We start from the raw sequence: 23,065 nt of genomic DNA on the forward strand, positions 1-23,065 counted from the left end.
GAGGAGGCCAGACAGCAAGCCCAGCAAAGAGACTGTGCTATGGGCATATGTCATGATCACAACTGGACCCATGGTGCCAGGAGGCAGGGAAGAAAGCAAATAGGCTGGGGCCAGGACTTGATGACAAACTGGAGTGGAAGGTGGGAACGGGCAGGGTAAGGCTGAGGGATGGTGTCAGCAGCAACCAGAAGGAGAGGACGAACACTGCAATCAGTGGGCTAGGCAAGAGAGTGGAAGAAAGCAGTAAGCAGGACTGTGAACAGGTGGGTGAGACTGAGGGAGGGCAGCAGGGGCTGTGAGATACCTTACAGACTCACACCTTGCATATCTTCAGTGTTTTAAAAAATTGTTCGGTCCAAGCTTAATGCTGGGAACTAGTGAAGATAGAGCCATAGAAATTTGGGGATTTAGCGTCGGCCGTTAAGGCCCGTTTTGAAGAAAAAATAGCGGAGGCCTCGCTAGCACCCACTTCGGGCGGTTCCTGCGGTGGCCGCCATTTTGGGCAAGTCAGCAGTGCTGCCATAGTCAGCACTCGCTGCAGAAATGGAAATGAGGCAGATCGTGACATTAGTGTGTGTGCAGCGCTCACATGATGCACGATCTGCCATTTATTTTCGCTGTTGCCGCTCCACTTACTGCCCTCTCTTAATCGCAACCAGCTGACCAAGCATTCAGCAGCATTCAGCAGCGATATTTACAGGGATCATCAGCAACAACTTGCAGCTGATATGGTTTCTCAGTTTGACTGGCTCTGTGCAACTTTCTGCAACTCTAGCAGTTTTCTAAACTTTTTTTAAGTTCCTGAGGTGACAGGGAGTGTTGGTGCAAGTGGAGATTGCCTTCATTCTCATTTAAAGGCTTCTGCTCACAACATGTGCTCACAGACATGGGGGCTCTACTTGCAATCCCCCTCGAGCTTGAGTACTTCTGGAGATGGAGCGGAGGCAGCGAAGAAGAGGAGAAAATGCGTGCAGAGGGAGGAGGAGGAGGGCCAGGAGGGCTCTCAACAGGAGGCCTTATCCAGTTCGGGTCTTACCTCCACTTAAGCCAGGAGCAGTGCATTAGGAGGCTTCGCTTCACCAAGGAGGCGGTCACAGAACTCTGCCACCTCCTGCAACCAGACCTGTAGCCTCAGAGCAAGGCAACCACAGCTCTCCCAGTGGCCTTCAAGGTCACCGTGGCCCTCAATTTCTTCGCCAGTGGATCCTTCCAGTCTGCAGCAGGAGACATAGCTAACATCTCCCAGTCCACCGTCCATCGCTGCATCAGGTAGTTCACAGAGGCTCTCTACTCCAGGAGAAGGGACTACATTGTCTTCTCTCTGAACAGGGAGAAGCTGGACAACTGCACATGTGGCTTTGGCAGGATAGCAGGCTTCCCCATGGTGCAGGGCACCATCAACTGCACACACATGGCTTTGCAGGCACCGTATACCAATCCTGAGATGTTTTGTAACTGCAAAGGCTCACCTAATGTGAAGTTTTTGTGTGACCACGCCCAGCGCATCATGATGGTCAATGCCCGCTATCCTGGCAGCAGTCATGATGCCTACATCCTGCGCCAGTCTGGTGTGCTAGCAATCTTCCAGCCACCACGTCAAACCCGAGGTGGCTACTCGGAGACAAGGGCTATCTGCTCTGCACCTGGCTGTTGACTCTCCTCAACCCCACCACTCGTGCCCAGCACTCATGTAATGAGAGCCAAGCTGCCATGAGGAACATCATCGAGCAGACCATCGGGGTGCTCAAGCAACGGTTCCGCTTCCCTCACCACTCGGGAGGAGTCCTCCAGTACTCGCCAGAGCGGGTGTGCCATTTTGTGGTGCTCTGCTGCATGCTTCACAACTTGGCCATCATGAGGGTGCAGCCCTTGCCACCAGGATTACAGGACCACCTCAGGAGGAAATGGGGGGGGAAGCAAGATATTCATGCTTATACCATCAGCAGCTTGTAAGTGAGAAGAGATTGTGGGATGAGGGGGAAGTGGGATGTGAGAAGAAGGATTAGGAATGATCATACTGTCACCAGCAACAGCTTCAACTTCTCCTGTTGCCACGCCCTCCATCACTTCCCCTTCAATGATGTCAAGAACGGATTCCTCCAGGTCGCTGAAGTTCTGTATTGCGGCTTTGCCGCTTCCCGTCTGCTGCTGCTCCGTCTTGTTCTGAGCCACCTTTGTCTGCAAGAGAAAGGGAAGTGTGTCAGTGAGTGTGGTGCAATGTGTTTGGGTGATGTGCCTGCCATAGTTGACTAGTTATCAGTGTGTGCAAGGTGTGAGATGTGGGTGTGAGTGTTGCAGCAGTGGTAAGGTTGTGAGGGTGAAGTGAAGCCATGATTGTGAGGTATGAGTGGTGATAGGTAGAGATTGTTGGTAGGTGAGTGATGGGGGTGAGGTGCATTGAGCAGTGTGTGAGGTTTGTGGTGCAGATAGTGGGATATGGCATTTGCTGAAGCTTTCACTCACCTTGACCTGCCGTGTGAGGCCATTAAACTTTTTTCGGCACTGGATCCTTGTCCTTGGGACCACACTGGTGGCCGTGACAGAATCAGCTATCTCCTCCCAGGGCCTTCTGCAAGTGGTCTTGGATGGCTTCCTGCCACCCTGCGGGAACAGTACAGCCCACCTTCGTTGAACGGTCACCACCAAGGCCTCCAGTGTAGCATCCGAGAACCATCGTGCTCACTTCCTTGCTGAGCCATATCTTCAGCCAGACTGACAATGATGTGCTGTTGCAACAAAGCATCTCCCCTTTAAGTAGCGCACCCAATATTACCTCACCCCCCCACCACCATTGAGCGCTAAGCCAATCAGCAGTGCGTTTAGCGCTGAGATCAGCGCTCCAATCATTATAATGAGCAGGCAGCACGAATTTTGCATGCTGTCTGGACCACTTTCAACGGGCGTAGGCAAATAGCACTGGCCCTTGACACTGCCCATTTTCAGGCCTAATCCAGTTTCTAGGCCAGAGTATCTTGGGTCGGGACTGGAGTAGAGACCAAGGATGGGTAGCAAGGCCAGTGAAGAAAGAGTGGGCAGACCCGAGTCAGGGTTGGCTCATCAAGCAGGAGCACGAGATGGAAGAAAGACCAGTGTGGGTCATGGACAGGGCAGTAGTTGGGGCCTTGATGGGGAATGCAATGCAGAAATGGGCTGATGATGATGGACAGTTGCGCTGGAGCCCATTAGTTGGGGAGGGGGGCAGGAGTGCTAACTAAAACTAACATGATGCAGGGCGAGGGAATGGGCCGGGTTGTAAGCAGGACCGGGAGCAGGTGGGCTGAGGCGAAGTGGGGGTGGCAGGGATTGGAAGATTTCTCCATCCCCTCCACACTACCTCCAGTAACCAGCAGGTTTTTTTCCTAAAGCATTTACACACTAGAAGTAGATGATAGCACTATAAGAACTTTCAAAACAAATTATGCTTCACAGCTTAGTGCTGGAATTGGTGGATTAATGGAGCAGGGGTGGAGGACACAAAGAAAGATATGGGTCGGGGCCAGCAACAAGTTTGTGAAGAAAAATGTTCGTCAGTGTAGGGATCTGGGTTGTGGCAGTTGTTGGGAAGAGGAATGGGGATCCGTAGGCAAACCATAATAAAAGTGCATTGGGGTCAGAATTGGCATTGCGGTTTGAGTCTGTGCTGAAGGCGCGAAGAGGAGCAAAAAGAAAGAAAGACTTGCATTTCTGTAGCGCCTTTCATGACAACCGGACGTCCCAAACACTTTACGGCCAATGAAGTACTTCTGGAAGTGTGGTCACTGTTGTAATGTAGGAAACGCGGCAGCCAATTTGCACACAGCAAGCTCTCACAAACAGCAATGTGATAATGACCAGATAATCTGTATTGTTTAGTGATGTTGGTTGAGGGATAAATATTAGCCAGGACACTGGGGATAACTCCCCTGCTCTTTTTCGAAATATTGCCATGGGATTTTTTACATCCACCTGAGAGAGCAGATGGGGTCTCGATTTAACGTTTCATCTGAAAGACGGCACCTCCGATAGTGCAGCACTCCCTCAGTACTGCACTGAAGCAGGACAGAGGTAACGGCCTTGTGATAAGCTGGCAAAGGAAAGTATGGTTTGGATCTGGAGCCACAAAGAAAGATATGAGCCAGAGCCAGCATTGGGGTCCAAGATGGGGCAGCTGGCAGCAAGAGGGGTGGAGGCTGAGAAAAAAAGGTGCAGGTTAGGACCAGTGCTGTTGTCCAGGTTGGGGCAATGGATGGGACTGGGGCCATGACGAGTAGGAGTGGGAGTCTGTGGGAGTGTGGCAGGGACTGTCAGAGAGGAGGAAAAAAGGGAGGGGGTGGTGAAAGCAGACGTTGAAAGAAGGCAGAGGGGCAAGGAAATTACTGAGCTTCTGTTGTGATTACAAGGATCCAGCTGGGGAGATGCATTATATGCACAATGGTGCCACCTACTGTTAGGAGACTGAATGATAAGCAATGGTTAGGATAAAAGCATTCCTCAGAGTTTTAAATGTTACATAGAATTATACATAGAATATAAAGAACATGTTAGAAACTAAAGATGCCTAAAAATGTATATGGTTATACGATTAAAACTGTGATACGAAAAATGTTGTGTTTAAATGGTTATGTTTGAATTGCAGATTGAAAATTTCCTTGGGACAGATAAATGCTTAGAAGTGCTAATGTTTTGGTTTCCTACGGAGGTACAATCTCCTGTTGCTAAGCGATTATCTGTTGCTTTTAAGTTAAGACTTGAACCTTGTTTATGTATTTTATGTATAATGTTAAGGTAGGATTTGAAGTTAGCTTAACAGAACTGCTTACGAAGATAACGGAAGGAAGTTTGGGGAAGTTAACGTAAACATTTGCTACGTCATAAAGGAGGTAACACCTGAAGCGAACAGGTTTCTAGTTGGGCCTCTTGAGATCAAAGAAGGATATGGACGAAAGAGATACGACACAAATTCCACAGGAAGGAAACCTTGGGAAAATATAAACAGAGAAAGACATGTGGCCAAAATCGTAAGACATCTTTAGGGCGGGTTTTGACACAAGAATCAAGACAAAGAACTAGAAGTCCCATTGGATATTAAGATTTATGGGGAACTTCTATAGTGTTGTCAATATCCAGGTTCAGGCCCACCCCTAAAAGTAGAATAAAAGTGACTTCCCAGAAGCTTGTACTCACAGACGGAAGAGAAAGAGAGAGAGAGAGAGAGCTTGTAAACACAAACGAAAGGAAGAAGAGAATAGCTCACGTGTGTCAACCGTCTGTCCAATCGGATCGGTATCAGCTTCTTGTCACGGTTGTATGTTTTTGCTGTATAACTAATGTGTTATATTCATAAACTCTGATTAAACACAATGGCCTAGAAATTCGGTTTTGGCGCAGCGAGGGCTTTAGCGCCGGAAGTTAGTGCCGGCGCTAAGTCCCCCTGCGCGCGCCAAAAATTCAGTAGCGCCGCGCCCAAACGGCTGCCGGCGCTACTGAGGGGTCTCAGCGCCTCAAAACTGGCGCCACGCACCGCATTGCGGCGCTATTCCGGCGCTGCGGCGCCCGCTGCGGTGCGGCAGGCTCGGGAAGTGCAGGCCTCCTCCTTCCGTTAAGGAGGAGCTGCCTGCACCCGGCCGCGGCCCGCGATAATCTTTTTAAAAATGAGCCCGGCACCTCGGACAAGTGCCGGGCTTGCTTCTGTTCCGGGGGGGGGGGGAAGTCCGGGGAGGGAGCTGCGGCCAGGCGGCCGGCGGGAAAGCGGCCGGCCGCCGCGGGGCCTTTAATGCGCCGGCGCAAAGTTCTGTAAGGCACCTCTGCCAGAACGTTGCTTGCGGCTGCCACGGGCGAGGCGGCCGCAACTCAATTTCCGAGTTCGGGCGGGTTACCATGGCAACCGGGACGCTGCGCACACCGATGACGTCATCGGTGCCGGCGCAGCGCTACCGGCCTAACGCCGATTTAGGGCCCCTATCAATTTCTAAACTGGCCATAACTTCGGCGCTAGGCCCTCTAGCGCCTCAAAAGCGGCGCTAAGGCCAGTGAATTTCTAGGCCACTATACTCACCATATTGATTTGCACTCGAACCTGATTATTTAAAGTGACCAGAGATAGCCGTAACTTGGACACCACTGATTTTTAATAGTATGATAAAGAAATTTGAGAAAATCCTGACACTAGGCTGGATAAAATTGTGACACAGGAAGTAAGTGTAACAACTATGAAGTACACAAGACTTTTAATATATTAATTATATACTTAATATATTATATATTAAATATATTAATTACGTATTTCTTTTGTGGATCAATAATTCTTTTACTGGTGTAACCTTATATGGACTAGATTTTTTTGCCTATCGACTATGAATTTTAAGCACAATACTTAGATCGTACATTAATACATTGCCACATTGGCATCCTATTTGACCCTGAGATGAGCTTCCAACCATATATCCACTCCATCACCAAGACCGCCTACTTCCACCTGCGTAATATCACCTGTCTCTGCTCATGCCACAACTCTTTTGTTACCTGTAGACTAGACTATTCCAATGCTTTTCTGGTCAATCTCCCATCTTCCACCCTCCATACACTTGAGGTGATCCAAAACTCTGCTGTCCGTGTCCTAACTCGCACCAAGTCCCGTTCACCATCAGCTCTGTGCTCGCTGACCTACATTGACTCCAGGCCCGGCAACGCCTTAATTTTAAAATTCTCAGCCTTGTTTTCAAATTCTTCCACAACCTCACCCCTCCCTATCTCTGTAGTCCTCCTCCAGCCCTACAACCCTTCGAGATCTCTGCGCTCCTCTAATTCTGGCTTCTTGCGCATCCCCGATTTAATTGCTCCACCATTGGCGGCCATGCCTTCTGTTGCCTGGGTCCTAAGCTCTGGAATTCCCTCCCTAAACCTCTCCGCCTTTCTTTCCTCCTTTAAGATGCTCCTTAAAACCTACCTCTTTGACCAAGCTTTTGATTACCTGTCCTAATGTCTCCTTATGTGGCTCAGTATCAAATTTTATTAGATAATGCTCCAGTGAAGCGCCTTGGGACGTTTTACTGCTTTAAAGGCGCTATAGAAATGCAAGTTGTAGTTGAAGTGTGATTGATCATTCTACAGACATTGGCAGGTGTTAATTAACTATATGTTTTCTCTCTTAAAATGTTGTGCTCATCAAGGTGAATTCTGGGGAATGGAACCCTGTTGACAGTATTAAGTGCTCCCAGTCAGGTAGACCAGAACTAGATAAGGAGTATAACTGCCTCTACTCTGCCCCAATAACATGCCTCAACCCTAGCAGAACATCCCCACTGAATCATTGTGACAATTTTCCATTTCTTGCACCAGCCATCCTTTAGCCTGTCTAAGAGAGGCTGTTGATTAGTGGCAAATTAGGGACAATTTTGTTTCGTATGCCTTTACCCACTCGGAATTGGATTGAGACTGCCTAAACTGATTTCACATTGGATCGTTTTAGCCAGCAGACAGAAGAGACTTTGGGGGAGAAATTCAGTTGGTTAGTGCCTCCCGTTAGTGCCTCTGGGGGGCACTAACGACTTACCGCCCGGGCGCGACAATGTTAGCGTCACCGGCGAAATTCACCTAGCGGTTTGCGGTGGTGCTACACTACCGCCATGATCTCCTGCTCCCAGAGATCGTGATGTCATCCAGCCGCGCATCGCCCCGGAGCAGAAATTCATTTTCGCCCCCTGCCTCAGTGCCTGCCATGAGGAATGACAGGTAGAGGAGGCGGTTTGCAGTCGGCTGGGAGCTGCAGGAGCGCTATTTAAAGGCGGCACTTGCTGTTTTTTTTCGTCAACAAACAATGCTGCCTTGTCACTTTGACAGAAGCAGACGGGCGTTTTGACCCATTTGAGGTTTTCCTGCTTGAAGGGGTTTTGCTCCAGACCAAAATTTATCAGGTTCATTTGTCTTACTTTTGTTACTTCCACATTTCCAACTCTTAATGGGGGCTGTACTGGCACGGGACCTCGCTCTCCAGCTTCACCGTCGGAGGTGGTTCAAGAAGGGGGCTCACCACCACCTTCTCAAGGGCAATTAGGGATGGGCAATAAATGCTGGCCTTGCCAGCGACACCCACATCCCATAAACAAATTTTTTTGAAAGGCAGCGGAGGCAGAGAGTAAGATTGGAAAACGTGGCCAGAGGTAGGAGGGCCAACAGGAGACCTTACCAACCCAGGGTATTCTGGGAGCAGTTCTCCTATATTCATCTGTCAGAGCAGTGCCTTAGAAGGCTCTGCTTCAACAAGGAGGTGGTCACAAAGCTCTGCCACATCCTGCAGGCAGATCTCCAGCCTCAGCTCAGGACCAGGACGTCTCTCTCAGTGGCAGTGAAGGTCACAGTCGCTCTCAATTTCTACACCAGCGGCTCCTTCCAAGCTTCAACAGGGAATACTGCAAACATTTCACAGATCGCCGTCCATTGCTGCATCCGGGAGGTCACAGATGCTCTGTACAGAAAGAGAAGGGCGTACATCTCATTCCCCATGACCAGAGAGAAACAGCATGAACGCTCATGTGGCTTTGCAAGGATAGCGGGCTTCCCCATAGTTCAGGGCGCCATTGACTGCACCCACTTGGCATTGCGGGCACCTCATCACAATGCAGAGGTGTTCCGCAACCATAAAGGCTACCACTCTCTGAACGTTCAGTTGGTGTGCGACCACAGACAGCGCATCCTCGCCCTCAATGCCCGCTATCCTGGCAGCAGCCACGATGCATTCATCCTGCGACAGACTGGTGTCCCAGCACTGTTCCACCCACCACATGAAGCTCACAGCTGGCTGTTCGGAGACAAGGGTTATCCACTCACCACCTGGCTGATGACACCCCTCCGCAACCCCAACACTCCTGCTCAGCACGCATACAGCGAGAGCCATAGCGCCACCAGGAACCTGATCGAACAGACTATCGCCATGCTAAAGCAATGGTTCTGCTGCCTTGACCGCTCTGGAGGAGCCCTGCAGTACTCCCTTGATCGAGTCTCTGATTTGATTGTTGTGTGCTGCATGCTGCACAACCTGGTCATTCTGAGGGCCCAGCCATTGCCACCAGGGATTGCAGGTCCACCTCAGGAGAAGGAAGAGGGAGAGGAGGAGGACGAGGCAGAGGAAGAGGATGAAGAGGAGGAGGAGCACCAATGTAGGAGGGAGTCACTCAATGTTGCTTCTGCAAGGGCCGCTCGTGAATGCCTCATTACACAGAGCTTCCAATAAATGAGATAGCACATGACATTTGTGCAGAACAACTACATCATTACAGCCAGCTCACAGCCCCTATCACCAAGCAAAGCTCAAATGAGAAACATCATAAAATTTACTACATCGAAATAAATATTTATTATTCTGCACAACTCTCTCTTACCAAACACAACCAATAATAAACAAACATAACAATTTATCAACAAACACAACTGGTTCTTAGCAAACGGAACTATTTCTTACCAAACTGAACAATATATTTACAAAAACATCAACTTTTGTACACACACTTCCCCCCATTTGCTATTAACATTTTATTTACTGGGCCTTCTTTAATGATTTCCCTCCCCTTTGCAGTTCCCCCCTCCATAATGTGGCCCCAGTGGCTGCAGCAAGGCTGGTGGAAGGCTGCTGAGTCTGGGAGCCAGAGACTGCAGATGGACTTGCAGGATGCCCTCGACCAGCTCTGGGCCTGGAAGGCCCGGCTGCAGACTGCACCACCTCAGCATGGGCGGCAGCAGTCTGGGATGGCTGGGTTACAGGCTGCAGCAAGTGCAATGGCGGAGTGGCAGTGGTGGGAGCAGGAATGCTGTCATCCTGAGAGAAGACAGCACCTTCCTGCTCAACCGACACACCGCCACTCCCCTGGGGCAGAACCTCAGCATTCAGAGAAATCTGCTCAAACACAGATTGCTGGCCTGCTGCGGCACTGTGTGATCTCCGGTGGACAGTGGGTGACACAGCGATGATGGCAGCAGTCAGTGCTTGCGTGGCATCAATCTGAGACTGCATGAGAGCACTCTGAGATTGGATGCCAGCAACCACTGACTCCATTACAGCACTAAGCCGTTGCATTGCCTTGGCCTGTGCTGCAATAGCTGCTGCCATCTCACCCATGACACGTGACATGAGGTCTGGGTCCCCATGGTCTCTCTGCGAGTCAACCATCCTCTGCAAAATGCCAAGGATGGGCTCGAGGGTTTGTGCAGAGATGAGTGCAATGCTGGAGGCGGACTCCTCCACGCTCCTAGCCAGTGCATCCATGCTCTCGGGCACCCTTGCCATTGCACCCATGAGTTCAGTGTGTATGCTTATCGCCTATGTGGTCATCGCCTTCACATCGAGGTCCTCATCTGAGTCCTATGCAACAGAACTCGTGCGCGCACTCACCCTCCAGGGAGATGGCCCTCGAGCTTTCCTTCCCCCATATCATTGCTACAGCCCACTGGGTCCCGGAGCTTCACTCATATCAGAGCCATTTCCTCTGCTCCCCTCCAGCGACCGCGTGGTCCCATTACCAGATGTCTCGCCCCCGGGAGACACAGGCAGTGAGGCTCCGGCTTGGTGTTCCTCCTCCTCCTCTCCCGCATCGCTGCCACTGGGAGGCTGAGGGACAGGCTGGTCAGATGGTGGCTCATTATCTGCAAGCAGGAAGGCACAAGAGTGGGTTTAACATCAGGGGATGGGGCAGGAAGGGAGCAAGGAATGGAGACAGTATACTTAGATGGAAAGTGGGAAGGGCTTGTGTTGTGAGGGGGAAGTGGTATGAGAGAAGAGGGAGAGGTGATGAACATACCGTTGTTGTCCCCAAGGGGGTCGACGTCTCCGACGGACACAGCGCCCATGATCTGGGCCTCAATGATGCGGCCCACTCGTTTCTCCAGGTCTGTAAGGGGGTGCAGGTCCACCTCACCTCCTCCCGTGCATTGTTGCCCCCTCCTGTTATGAGCAAGCTTGGCCTGCAAGAAAAAGGACAGCGTGTGAGTGAGTGCGCAGCCATGTGTTTGGCAGATGTGCCTACCATAGTTGAATAGCTGTTAATGTATGCAAGGCGTGAGATGTGGATGTGACTTTTAGTAGATGGGCATAGTTGGTGGGTGAGTGTTGGGGATTTGGCGGTTTATATCGTCTGTGCATAGAGTGAGATGAAACATGTACTCACCCTGACCACCCGAGTGAGGTCGTTGAACTTCTTGCGGCACTGGGTGTGAGTCCTTTGGACCACGCTTCTGGCCAAGACGTACTGGGCCACCTCCCGCTACATCCTCCTGAAGTCCTGCGGCAATATCCTCCTGCCAGTGTCTGGGAACAGCACTGCCCGTCGGCGTTCTACAGTCGCAACCAGAGCCACCAATGCCTGGTCGCTGAACCGGCGAGCTCTCTCCCTGGGCCATGAGATTTGTGGTTGATGAATTGCACCTCCTTGCCAGCCCAGGTCACAAGCAGCATTCCAGCAATAGTACTGAAGACTTGTGCTCCAGAATTAGCTGCGCCCCTAGCCAAGCTGTTCCAGTACAGCTACAACACTGGCATCTACCCGGCAATGTGGAAAATTGCCCAAGTATGTCCTGTCTACAAAAAGCAGGACAAATCCGGCCCGGCCAATTACCGTCCCATCAGCCTACTCTCGATCATCAGCAAAGTGATGGAAGGTGTCATCGACAGTGCTATCAAGCGACACTTACTCAGCAATAACCTGCTAACTGACGCCCAGTTTGGGTTCCGCCAGGGCCACTCAGCTCCTGACCTCATTACAGCCTTGGTCCAAACATGGACAAAAGAGCTGAACTCAAGAGGTGAGGTGAGAGTGACTGCCCTTGACATCAAGGCAGCATTTGATCGAGTGTGGCATCAAGGAGCCCTAGCAAAACTGAAGTCAATGGGAATCAAGGGGAAAACTCTCCATTGGTTGGAATCATACCTAGCACAAAGGAAGTTGGCTGTGGTTGTTGGAGGTCATTCATCTCAATCACATGGCATCACTGCAGGAGTTCCTCAGGGCAGTGTCCTAGGCCCAACCATCTTCAGCTGTTTCATCAATGACCTTCCCTCCATCATAAGGTCAGAAGTGGGGATGTTCGCTGATGATTGCACACTGTTCAGCACCATTCGAGACTCGTCAGATACTGACGCAGTCCGTGTCCATATGCAGCAAGACCTGGACAACATTCAGACTTGGGCTGACAAGTGGCAAGTAACATTCGCACCACACAAGTGCCAGGCAATGACCTTCTCCAACAAGCGAGACTCTAACCATCTCCCCTTGACATTCAATGGCATTACCATCGCTGAATCCCCCACTATCAACATCCTGGGGGTTACCATTGATCAGAAACTGAACTGGACCAGCCATATAAATACTGTGGCTACAAGAGCAGGCCAGAGGCTGGGAATTCTGCGACGAGTGTCTCACCTCCTGACTCCCCAAAGCCTTTCCACCATCTACAAGGCACAAGTCAGGAGTGTGATGGAATACTCTCCACTTGCCTGGATGAGTGCAGCTCCAACAACATTCAAGAAGCTCGACACCATTCAGGATAAAGCAGCCCGCTTGATTGGCACTCCATCCACCACCTTCAACATTCACTCCCTCCACCACCGGCGCACTGTGGCTGCAGTGTGTACCACCTACAAGATGCACTGCAGCAACTCGCCAAGGCTCCTTCAACAGCACCTTCCAAACCCGTGACCTCTACCACTTAGAAGGACAAGGGCAGCAAACGCATGGGAACATCACCACCTACAAGTTCCCCTCCAAGCCACACACCATCCTGACTTGGACCTGTATCGCTGTTCCTTCACTGTCGCTGGGCCAAAATCCTGGAACTCCCTTCCTAACAGCATTGTGGGTGTACCTACACCATATGGACTGCAGCGGTTCAAGAAGGCGGCTCACCACCATCTTCTCAAGGGCAATTAGGGATGGGCGCTAAATGCAGGCCTAGCCAGCCAGCGACGCCCACATCCCATCAATGAATTTAAAAAAAGCAATGATCAGAGTGAGGCTGTGCAGCATGATTGAGCCTCCCTTTAAAAACCGGAAGGCGCCAGTCTGTCTGCGTACTTGTAATTGACAGCGCCGGAACTTGAGTAGCGCTCTGCGGTAGCGCCCTGCTCCCCGACATTAGTGCCCTGAGGGAAGTGTGTGGCGCTTCACTTCCTTCGAGGGGCGCTAAAACTGAATTTCACAGTTGCCGGCGCTACTTAGCACCGGTGCTAAAGTTTGCGCCCGGGCAATGTTAACGCCCCAAAATGGTCGATACTGAATTTTTCCCCCTTTATTTTTCATTGCCTTGTTTATGGGGTCCATCAACACCCAGTGTCTTGAAAAATAACGTGGCTTCTGTAAAAGTTTCAGTTACCACTTTTCAGGCCAGATAGTGAATGTGCTGGGCTCTGTGTGGAACTATTCCCACTAATGATTATTATACAAGTTTAGTGTCCATTAAACAGATAGGAGGGGGAAATTGCATCAACCACATCTGCAAAACTGTTTCTCCTTTAATATCATTGTGATTACCCATTCTGTTATTGTCCATACATGTACCCTATCTTTTGTAGATGACCAGTCTGGTGTGAAAGATCAAAGTACCACTACAGAGCTGTCCAAATTCAAAACTGATATCCAGTTCCTTCATAACCAGCTTGGTGACATTGCAGACAAAGCCTCCAAAAACAAAGTTGCACTGGACAAGCTACAAGAGACTGATCAATCAATGACAACCAACCATAACTCCCTGAAAAGCTTGTTGGACAGCAACTCAAGATCTATCAGAAACATAAACCAGACTTTATTGATATACAGTGGATACATTACCAACCTGGAGCAAAACACTGGTAAGCTGAAAAATGACGTACAAGGACAAGCCAAGTCTCAAAGCAATACAGTTATGAAGCTCAGTCAGTTAAATCAGACACAGATTCAGCAAAGGGATTTATTCAGTGCACTGCAGAAATCTGTTGATGATACCAGTCAGGCCATCCAGAAGATAAGGAACGATTGGCAGGCTCTCCAACAGACTGTGCTTCAAGCACGAAAGGACACTGACTGGCTAAAGGAGAAATTGCAATACCTACAGTTACAAGCAGTGAACAACTCAGTTATGGTGACTAGTAATAGTGACACTTTGGAGGATATGAATAATCAACTGATCTCTCTCAGTAGCCAGATGGCGAATATTAGTTTCACAGCTACCATTCATGAAGAGAGTCTCAAGGATCTACAGCAGTATCAAAAAGCTCATGAAAATAAAACATCTGCCGGTTTTGAACAACTTGAAGTGCGCATGGATATAAATGAGAGAGACATCAGCAGTATTATTGGCAATATTAGTTGGACTGTGCAACATCTTCGATCACTGACAAGCAACTTGAATGGTATAAAAACCACTTGTACCAATACATTGAGTCAACATGCAGACAAGCTAGCCATCCTGACCACCAACATGGACAACATCCGTGTGGACAGCTCTCTCCTCAAAGCGCAGCAAGGTGTAATGAAGGCCAGGTTGGATATTGAGGTTGGCAACTTGTCCATGATCATGGAAGAAATGAAACTTGTAGACACAAAGCATGCTCAGCTGATTAAAAACTTCACAATTCTTCAAGGTAAGCATTTTCTGTGAATTGTTCAAAACTAAGGTGAAATTAATTTATTTTAAGCCTGGTCAATTCAATCCAGTTAAGGATATTAATTTTGAAATGTAAGGGAACTATTTGAAAGGAACTGCTTTCAAACTTTTGACCATATTCACACAGATATTTTAGTTTATATGCTAGTATGCTTCTTTATAGTATTTTACAGAATTACACGATGCAATATCACAAACTGATGTTTTTTAAACCATTGAAATCATTTATTTTCCCACAGGATAGTGGAACAGATTACCAGAAAAAAGTAATTAATTCCAGGTCAATTAAAAAGGACTGGATTGAGGCTTACAGAGATATCAATACATTTATTTTATTCATATAGGCATTGAGAAAAGTATGTAGAGATCTTGAGTGGGAGAGAGTCGATGATTGAAGCAGTTGTGTATAGACTGTGGAAGCGGAGGGCTTGGTGGGGCAAAGCTTTCTTAACATTCTTATCATTATTCTGATAAATAAAGGCCTTGAAATTCATGCGAGTCTAAATTTTTGCTGTGCAATTGGCACAGGGTTTATTCCCTGCACCTGAATGGTGAGGCCCGACACTCCCTAATATTGGGCATCGGGCCTCATTTCAATGGAGCCGGCAAAACGATGAGAGCCCACCGGCAAAGAAGATTGCAAGATTAGGCTGCTGATAGTGGCATAGCGGCTCTCGGGCACATTGGTCTGGGGGTTGGGTCTGGGATTGGGTTTGTAGTCGGAGCATCGAGGTCGATGGAGTTCAGGATCGAGGTAGAGTCCAGGAATTGCAGGGGTGGGGAGGGAGATCTAGAGTTGGGGCTGGGAGCGGCAGCAATGGTGGGGGTGAGCGGCGGCGATGGGGGAGGAGGAGTGGTGATGGGGGGAGGAGTGATGGGCAGAGGGGTGATGAGGGGAGCGGTGATGGGGGGAGGGGTGATGGGGGAGGGGTGATGAGGGGAGGGGTGATGGGGAAGCGGTGATGGGGGGAGGGGTGATGAGGGGAGGGGTGATGGGGAAGCGGTGATGGGGGGAGGGGTGATGAGGGGAGGGGTGATGGGGAAGCGGTGATGGGGGGAGGGGTGATGAGGGGAGGGGTGATGGAGGAAGCGGTGATGGGGGTGGGGTGGTGAGGGGAGCGGTGATGGGGGAGGGGTGATGGGGAGGGGTGATGGGGGAGCGGTGATGGGGGAGGGGTGATGAGGGGAGCGATGATGGGGGAGGGGTGATGAGGGGAGCGGTGATGGGGAGGGGTGATGGGGAGGGGTGATGGGGAGGGGTGATGGGGAGGGGTGATGGGGAGCGGTGATGGGGGAGGGGTGATGAGGGGAGCGATGATGGGGAGGGGTGATGGGGAGGGGTGATGGGGAGGGGTGATGGGGAGGGGTGATGGGGGAGCGGTGATGGGGGAGGGGTGATGAGGGGAGCGATGATGGGGAGGGGTGATGGGGAGGGGTGATGGGGAGGGGTGATGGGGAGGGGTGATGGGGGAGCGGTGATGGGGGAGGGGTGATGAGGGGAGCGATGATGGGGGAGGGGTGATGAGGGGAGCGGTGATGGGGGAGGGGTGATGGGGAGCGGTGATGGGGGAGGGGTGATGAGGGGAGCGGTGATGGGGAGGGGTGATGAGGGGAGCGGTGATGGGGGAGGGGTGATGAGGGGAGGCGTGATGGGGGAGGGGTGATGGGGAGGGGTGATGGGGAGGGGTGATGGGGGTGGGGTGATGGGGGAGCAGTGATGGGGGGTGGGGTGATGGGGGAGCGGTGATGGGGGGTGGGGTGATGGGGGAGCGGTGATGGGGGGTGGGGTGATGGGGGAGCGGTGATGGGGGGTGGGGTGATGGGGGAGCAGTGATGGGGGGTGGGGTGATGGGGGAGCGGTGATGGGGGGTGGGGTGATGGGGGAGCGGTGATGGGGGGTGGGGTGATGGGGGAGCGGTGATGGGGGGTGGGGTGATGGGGGAGCGGTGATGGGAGAGGGGTGATGGGGGAGCGGTGATGGGGGGTGGGGTGGTGAGGGGAGCGGTGATGGGAGAGGGGTGATGGGGAGGGGTGATGGGGAGGGGTGATGGGGTAGTGGTGATGGGCGGAGGGGTGATGGGGGAGGGATGATGGGGGAGCGGTGATGGGGGGTGGGGTGGTGAGGGGAGCGGTGATGGGAGAGGGGTGATGGGGAGGGGTGATGGGCGGAGGGGTGATGGGGGAGCGGTGATGGGCGGAGGGGTGATGGGGGAGGGGTGATGGGCGGAGGGGTGATGGGGGAGGGGTGATGGGGGAGCGGTGATGGGGGGTGGGGTGGTGAGGGGAGCGGTGATGGGAGAGGGGTGATGGGGAGGGGTGATGGGGAGGGGTGATGGGGGAGGGGTGATGGGGGAGCGGTGATGGGGGGTGGGGTGGTGAGGGGAGCGGTGATGGGAGAGGGGTGATGGGGAGGGGTGATGGGCGGAGGGGTGATGGGGGAGGGGTGATGGGGGAGGGGTGATGGGGGAAGGGGTGATGGGGGGAGGGGTGATGGGGGGAGCGGTGATGGGGAGGGGTGATGGGGGGAGGGGTGATGGGGGGAGGGGTGATGGGGAAGGGTGATGGGGAGGGGTGATGGGGGAGGGGTGATGGGGGAGCGGTGATGGGGGGAGGGGTGATGGGGGAGCGGTGATGGGGGGAGGGGTGATGGGGAAGGGTGATGGGGGGAGGGGTGATGGGGAGCGGTGATGGGGAGGGGTGATGGGGGAGGGGTGATGGGGGAGGGGTGATGGGGGGAGGGGTGATGGGGGGAGCGGTGATGGGGAGGGGTGATGGGGGGAGGGGTGATGGGGGGAGGGGTGATGGGGAAGGGTGATGGGGAGGGGTGATGGGGGAGGGGGTGATGGGGGAGCGGTGATGGGGGGAGGGGTGATGGGGGAGCGGTGATGGGGGGAGGGGTGATGGGGAAGGGTGATGGGGAGGGGTGATGGGGGAGGGGGTGATGGGGAAGGGTGATGGGGGGAGGGGTGATGGGGGGAGCGGTGATGGGGAGGGGTGATGGGGGAGGGGTGATGGGGGAGGGGTGATGGGGGAGCGGTGATGGGGGGAGGGGTGATGGGGGAGGGGTGATGGGGAGGGTGATGGGGGAGCGGTGATGGGGGGAGGGGTGATGGGGGAGGGGTGATGGGGGGAGGGGTGATGGGGGAGGGGTGATGGGGAGGGGTGATGGGGGAGGGGTGATGGGGGAGCGGTGATGGGGGGTGGGGTGATGGGGGGAGGGGTGATGGGGGGAGGGGTGATGGGGAGGGGTGATGGGGGGAGCGGTGATGGGGGAGGGGTGATGGGGAGGGGTGATGGTGGAGCGGTGATGGGGAGCGGTGATGGGGGAGCGGTGATGGGGGAGGGGTGATGGGGAGGGGTGATGGTGGAGCGGTGATGGGGAGGGGTGATGGTGGAGCGGTGATGGGGAGGGGTGATGGGGGAGCGGTGATGGGGGGAGGGGTGATGGTGGAGCGGTGATGGGGAGGGTGATGGGGGAGCGGTGATGGGGGAGGGGTGATGGGGAGGGGTGATGGTGGAGCGGTGATGGGGAGGGGTGATGGGGGAGCGGTGATGGGGGGAGGGGTGACGGTGGAGCGGTGATGGGGAGGGGTGATGGGGGAGCGGTGATGGGGGGAGGGGTGATGGTGGAGCGGTGATGGGGAGGGGTGATGGGGGGAGCGGTGATGGGGAGGGGTGATGGTGGAGCGGTGATGGGGAGGGGTGATGGGGGAGCGGTGATGGGGGGAGGGGTGATGGTGGAGCGGTGATGGGGGAGCGGTGATGGGGGAGCGGTGATGGGGGAGCGGTGATGGGGGAGGCGGTGATGGGGGAGCGGTGATGGGGAGGGGTGATGGGGGAGCGGTGATGGGGGAGCGGGTGATGGGGAGGGGTGATGGGGGAGGGGTGATGGGGAGGGGTGATGGGGGAGCGGTGATGGGGGAGCGGTGATGGGGAGGGGTGATGGGGAGGGGTGATGGGGAGGGGTGATGGGGGGAGGGGGTGATGGGGGAGCGGTGATGGGGGAGCGGTGATGGGGAGGGGTGATGGGGAGGGGTGATGGGGGAGGGGTGATGGGGAGCGGTGATGGGGGAGCGGTGATGGGGAGGGGTGATGGGGGAGGGGTGATGGGGGAGGGGTGATGGGGGAGGGGTGATGGGGAGCGGTGATGGGGGAGCGGTGATGGGGAGGGGTGATGGGGGAGCGGTGATGGGGGAGGGGTGATGGGGGGAGCGGTGATGGGGGAGCGGTGATGGGGAGGGGTGATGGGGGAGCGGTGATGGGGAGGGGTGATGGGGGAGGGGTGATGGGGGAGCGGTGATGGGGGAGCGGTGATGGGGAGGGGTGATGGGGGGAGCGGTGATGGGGGAGGGGTGATGGGGAGCGGTGATGGGGGAGTGGTGATGGGGGAGGGGTGATGGGGGAGCGGTGATGGGGAGGGGTGATGGGGGAGGGGTGATGGGGGAGCGGTGATGGGGAGGGGTGATGGGGGGAAGGGTGATGGGGGAGCGGTGATGGGGGGAGGGGTGATGGGGGGAGGGGTGATGGGGGAGGGGTGATGGGGGAGGGGTGATGGGGGAGCGGTGATGGGGGAGGGGTGATGGGGGAGGGGTGATGGGGGAGCGGTGATGGGGAGGGGTGATGGGGGAGGGGTGATGGGGGAGCGGTGATGGGGGGAGGGGTGATGGGGGGGAGGGGTGATGGGGGAGGGGTGATGGGGGAGGGGTGATGGGGGAGGGGTGATGGGGGAGCGGGTGATGGGGGGAGGGGTGATGGGGAGGGGTGATGGGGGAGGGGTGATGGGGGGAGGGGTGATGGGGAGCGGTGATGGGGGAGGGGTGATGGGGGGAGGGGTGATGGGGGAGCGGTGATGGGGGAGGGGTGATGGGGGAGCGGTGATGGGGGAGGGGTGATGGGGGAGGGGTGATGGGGGAGCGGTGATGGGGGGAGGGGTGATGGGGAGGGGTGATGGGGGGAGGGGTGATGGGGGGAGGGGTGATGGGGAGCGGTGATGGGGGGGAGGGGTGATGGGGAGGGGTGATGGGGGAGCGGTGATGGGGGGAGGGGTGATGGGGGGAGGGGTGATGGGGGAGCGGTGATGGGGGGAGGGGTGATGGGGGGAGGGGTGATGGGGGAGCGGTGATGGGGGAGGGGTGATGGGGGAGGGTGATGGGGGAGCGGTGATGGGGGGAGGGGTGATGGGGGGAGGGGTGATGGGGGAGCGGTGATGGGGGGAGGGGTGATGGGGGGAGGGGTGATGGGGGAGCGGTGATGGGGGAGGGGTGATGGGGGAGGGGTGATGGGGGAGCGGTGATGGGGGGAGCGGTGATGGGGAGGGGTGATGGGGGGAGGGGTGATGGGGGAGCGGTGATGGGGAGGGGTGATGGGGGAGGGTGATGGGGAGGGGTGATGGGGAGCGGTGATGGGGGAGCGGTGATGGGGGGAGGGGTGATGGGGGAGCGGTGATGGGGGAGGGGTGATGGGGGAGCGGTGATGGGGGAGGGGTGATGGGGGAGCGGGTGATGGGGGAGCGGTGATGGGGGGAGGGGTGATGGGGGGAGGCGGTGATGGGGAAGGGTGATGGGAGGGTGATGGGGGAGCGGTGATGGGGGAGGGGTGATGGGGGGAGGGGTGATGGGGAAGGGTGATGGGGAGGGGTGATGGGGGAGCGGTGATGGGGGAGCGGTGATGGGGGAGCGGTGATGGGGGAGCGGTGATGGGAGGGGTGATGGGGGAGGGTGATGGGGGGAGGGGTGATGGGGAAGGGTGATGGGGAGGGGTGATGGGGGAGCGGTGATGGGGGAGCGGTGATGGGGGAGCGGTGATGGGGAGCGGTGATGGGGAGGGGTGATGGGGGAGCGGTGATGGGGGAGGGGTGATGGGGAGGGGTGATGGGGAGGGGTGATGGGGGAGCGGTGATGGGGGAGCGGTGATGGGGGAGCGGTGATGGGGGAGCGGTGATGGGGGGAGGGGTGATGGGGAGCGGTGATGGGGGGGGGTGATGGGGAGGCGTGATGGGGGAGCGGTGATGGGGGGAGGGGTGATGGGGAGGGGTGATGGGGGAGCGGTGATGGGGGGAGGGTGATGGGGGAGCGGTGATGGGGGTGGTGATGGGGGTGCGGTGATGGGGGGAGGGGTGATGGGGGAGCGGTGATGGGGGGGGGTGATGGGGGAGCGGTGATGGGGGGAGGGGTGATGGGGGAGCGGTGATGGGGGAGCGGTGATGGGGGGAGGGGTGATGGGGGGAGGGGTGATGGGGAAGGGTGATGGGGAGGGGTGATGGGGGAGCGGTGATGGGGGAGGGGTGATGGGGGGAGGGGTGATGGGGAAGGGTGATGGGGAGGGGTGATGGGGGAGCGGTGATGGGGGAGCGGTGATGGGGGAGCGGTGATGGGGAGCGGTGATGGGAGGGTGATGGGGGAGGGGTGATGGGGGAGGGGTGATGGGGAGGGTGATGGGGAGGGGTGATGGGGGAGCGGTGATGGGGGAGCGGTGATGGGGGAGCGGTGATGGGGAGCGGTGATGGGGAGGGGTGATGGGGAGCGGTGATGGGGAGGGTGATGGGGAGGGGTGATGGGGAGGGGTGATGGGGAGCGGTGATGGGGAGCGGTGATGGGGGAGCGGTGATGGGGAGCGGTGATGGGGGAGGGGTGATGGGGGAGCGGTGATGGGGGGGGTGATGGGGAGGGGTGATGGGGGAGGCGGTGATGGGGGGAGGGGTGATGGGAGGGGTGATGGGGGAGCGGTGATGGGGGGAGGGGTGATGGGGGAGCGGTGATGGGGGGTGGTGATGGGGGAGCGGGTGATGGGGGGAGGGGTGATGGGGGAGCGGTGATGGGGGAGGGGTGATGGGGGAGCGGTGATGGGGAGGGGTGATGGGGGAGGGTGATGGGGAGGGGTGATGGGGGAGGGGTGATGGGGAAGGGTGATGGGAGGGGTGATGGGGAGGGGTGATGGGGAGGGGTGATGGGGGGAGGGGTGATGGGGGAGCGGTGATGGGGAGGGGTGATGGGGAGGGGTGATGGGGAGGGGTGATGGGGAGGGGTGATGGGGAGGGGTGATGGGGAGGGGTGATGGGGAAGGGTGATGGGGGAGGGGTGATGGGGGAGGGGTGATGGGGAAGGGTGATGGGGAGGGGTGATGGGGAGGGGTGATGGGAAGGGTGATGGGGAGGGGTGATGGGGAAGGGTGATGGGGGAGGGGTGATGGGGGAGGGGTGATGGGGGAGCGGTGATGGGGGAGGGGTGATGGGGAGCGGTGATGGGGGGAGGGGTGATGGGGGAGCGGTGATGGGGAGGGGTGATGGGGAGGGGTGATGGGGAGGGGTGATGGGGAGGGGTGATGGGGAGGGGTGATGGGGGAGGGGTGATGGGAAGGGTGATGGGGAGGGGTGATGGGGGAGGGGTGATGGGGAGGGTGATGGGGAAGGGTGATGGAGGGGTGATGGGGAAGGGTGATGGGGAGGGGTGATGGGGAAGGGTGATGGGGGAGGGGTGATGGGGAGGGGTGATGGGGGAGCGGTGATGGGGAGGGGTGATGGGGGAGGGGTGATGGGGAGCGGTGATGGGGGAGGGGTGATGGGGAGGGGTGATGGGGAGGGGTGATGGGAGGGGTGATGGGGAGCGGTGATGGGGGAGGGGTGATGGGGAGGGGTGATGGGGAGCGGTGATGGGGAGGGGTGATGGGGAGGGGTGATGGGGGAGCGGTGATGGGGAGGGGTGATGGGGGAGGGTGATGGGGGAGGCGGTGATGGGGAGGGGTGATGGGGGAGCGGTGATGGGGAGGGGTGATGGGGGGAGGGGTGATGGGGAGCGGTGATGGGGGAGCGGTGATGGGGGAGCGGTGATGGGGAGCGGTGATGGGGAGCGGTGATGGGGGAGGGGTGATGGGGGAGCGGTGATGGGGAGCGGTGATGGGGAGGGGTGATGGGGAGGGTGATGGGGGAGGGGTGATGGGGAGGGTGATGGGGAGGGGTGATGGGAGTGGTGATGGGGGGAGCGGTGATGGGGAGCGTGATGGGGAGGGGTGATGGGGAGCGGTGATGGGGAGCGGTGATGGGGGAGGGGTGATGGGGAGGGGTGATGGGGAGGGGTGATGGGGAGGGGTGATGGGGGAGCGGGTGATGGGGGAGGGGTGATGGGGGGAGCGGGTGATGGGGGAGGGGTGATGGGGAAGGGGTGATGGGGAGGGGTGATGGGGAAGGGTGATGGGGGATGGAGGGTGATGGGGGAGGGGTGATGGGGGAGGGGTGATGGGGAAGGGGTGATGGGGGAGGGTGAGGGGAGGGGTGATGGGGAGGGTGATGGGGAGGGGTGATGGGAAGGGTGATGGGGGAGTGGTGATGGGGGAGGGGTGATGGGGAGAGCGGTGATGGGGGAGGGGTGATGGGGGGAGGGGTGATGGGGGAGCGGTGATGGGGGAGGGGGGTGATGGGGGAGGGGTGATGGGGGAGGGGTGATGGGGAGTGGGTGATGGGGGAGCG

General features: G+C 56.3%; 1 protein-coding gene across 2 annotated transcripts in view; it reads left to right on the forward strand.

The window, feature by feature from the left end:
* The window catches only part of colec12 (collectin sub-family member 12), a 354,609-nt gene that overhangs the window by 294,635 nt on the left and 36,909 nt on the right, over nucleotides 1-23,065 (forward strand). For both annotated transcript variants that reach the window (XM_085992803.1, XM_085992804.1), the window contains exon 5: nucleotides 13,535-14,581. In XM_085992803.1, the coding sequence (XP_085848929.1) occupies nucleotides 13,535-14,581 (1,047 nt within the window). The remainder of the gene's footprint in view (nucleotides 1-13,534; nucleotides 14,582-23,065) is intronic.

This window comes from Somniosus microcephalus, chromosome 7 (genome assembly GCF_052327205.1).
Source record: "Somniosus microcephalus isolate GS21.2 chromosome 7, FLI_Smic_1.0, whole genome shotgun sequence".
NCBI lineage: Eukaryota > Metazoa > Chordata > Chondrichthyes > Squaliformes > Somniosidae > Somniosus > Somniosus microcephalus.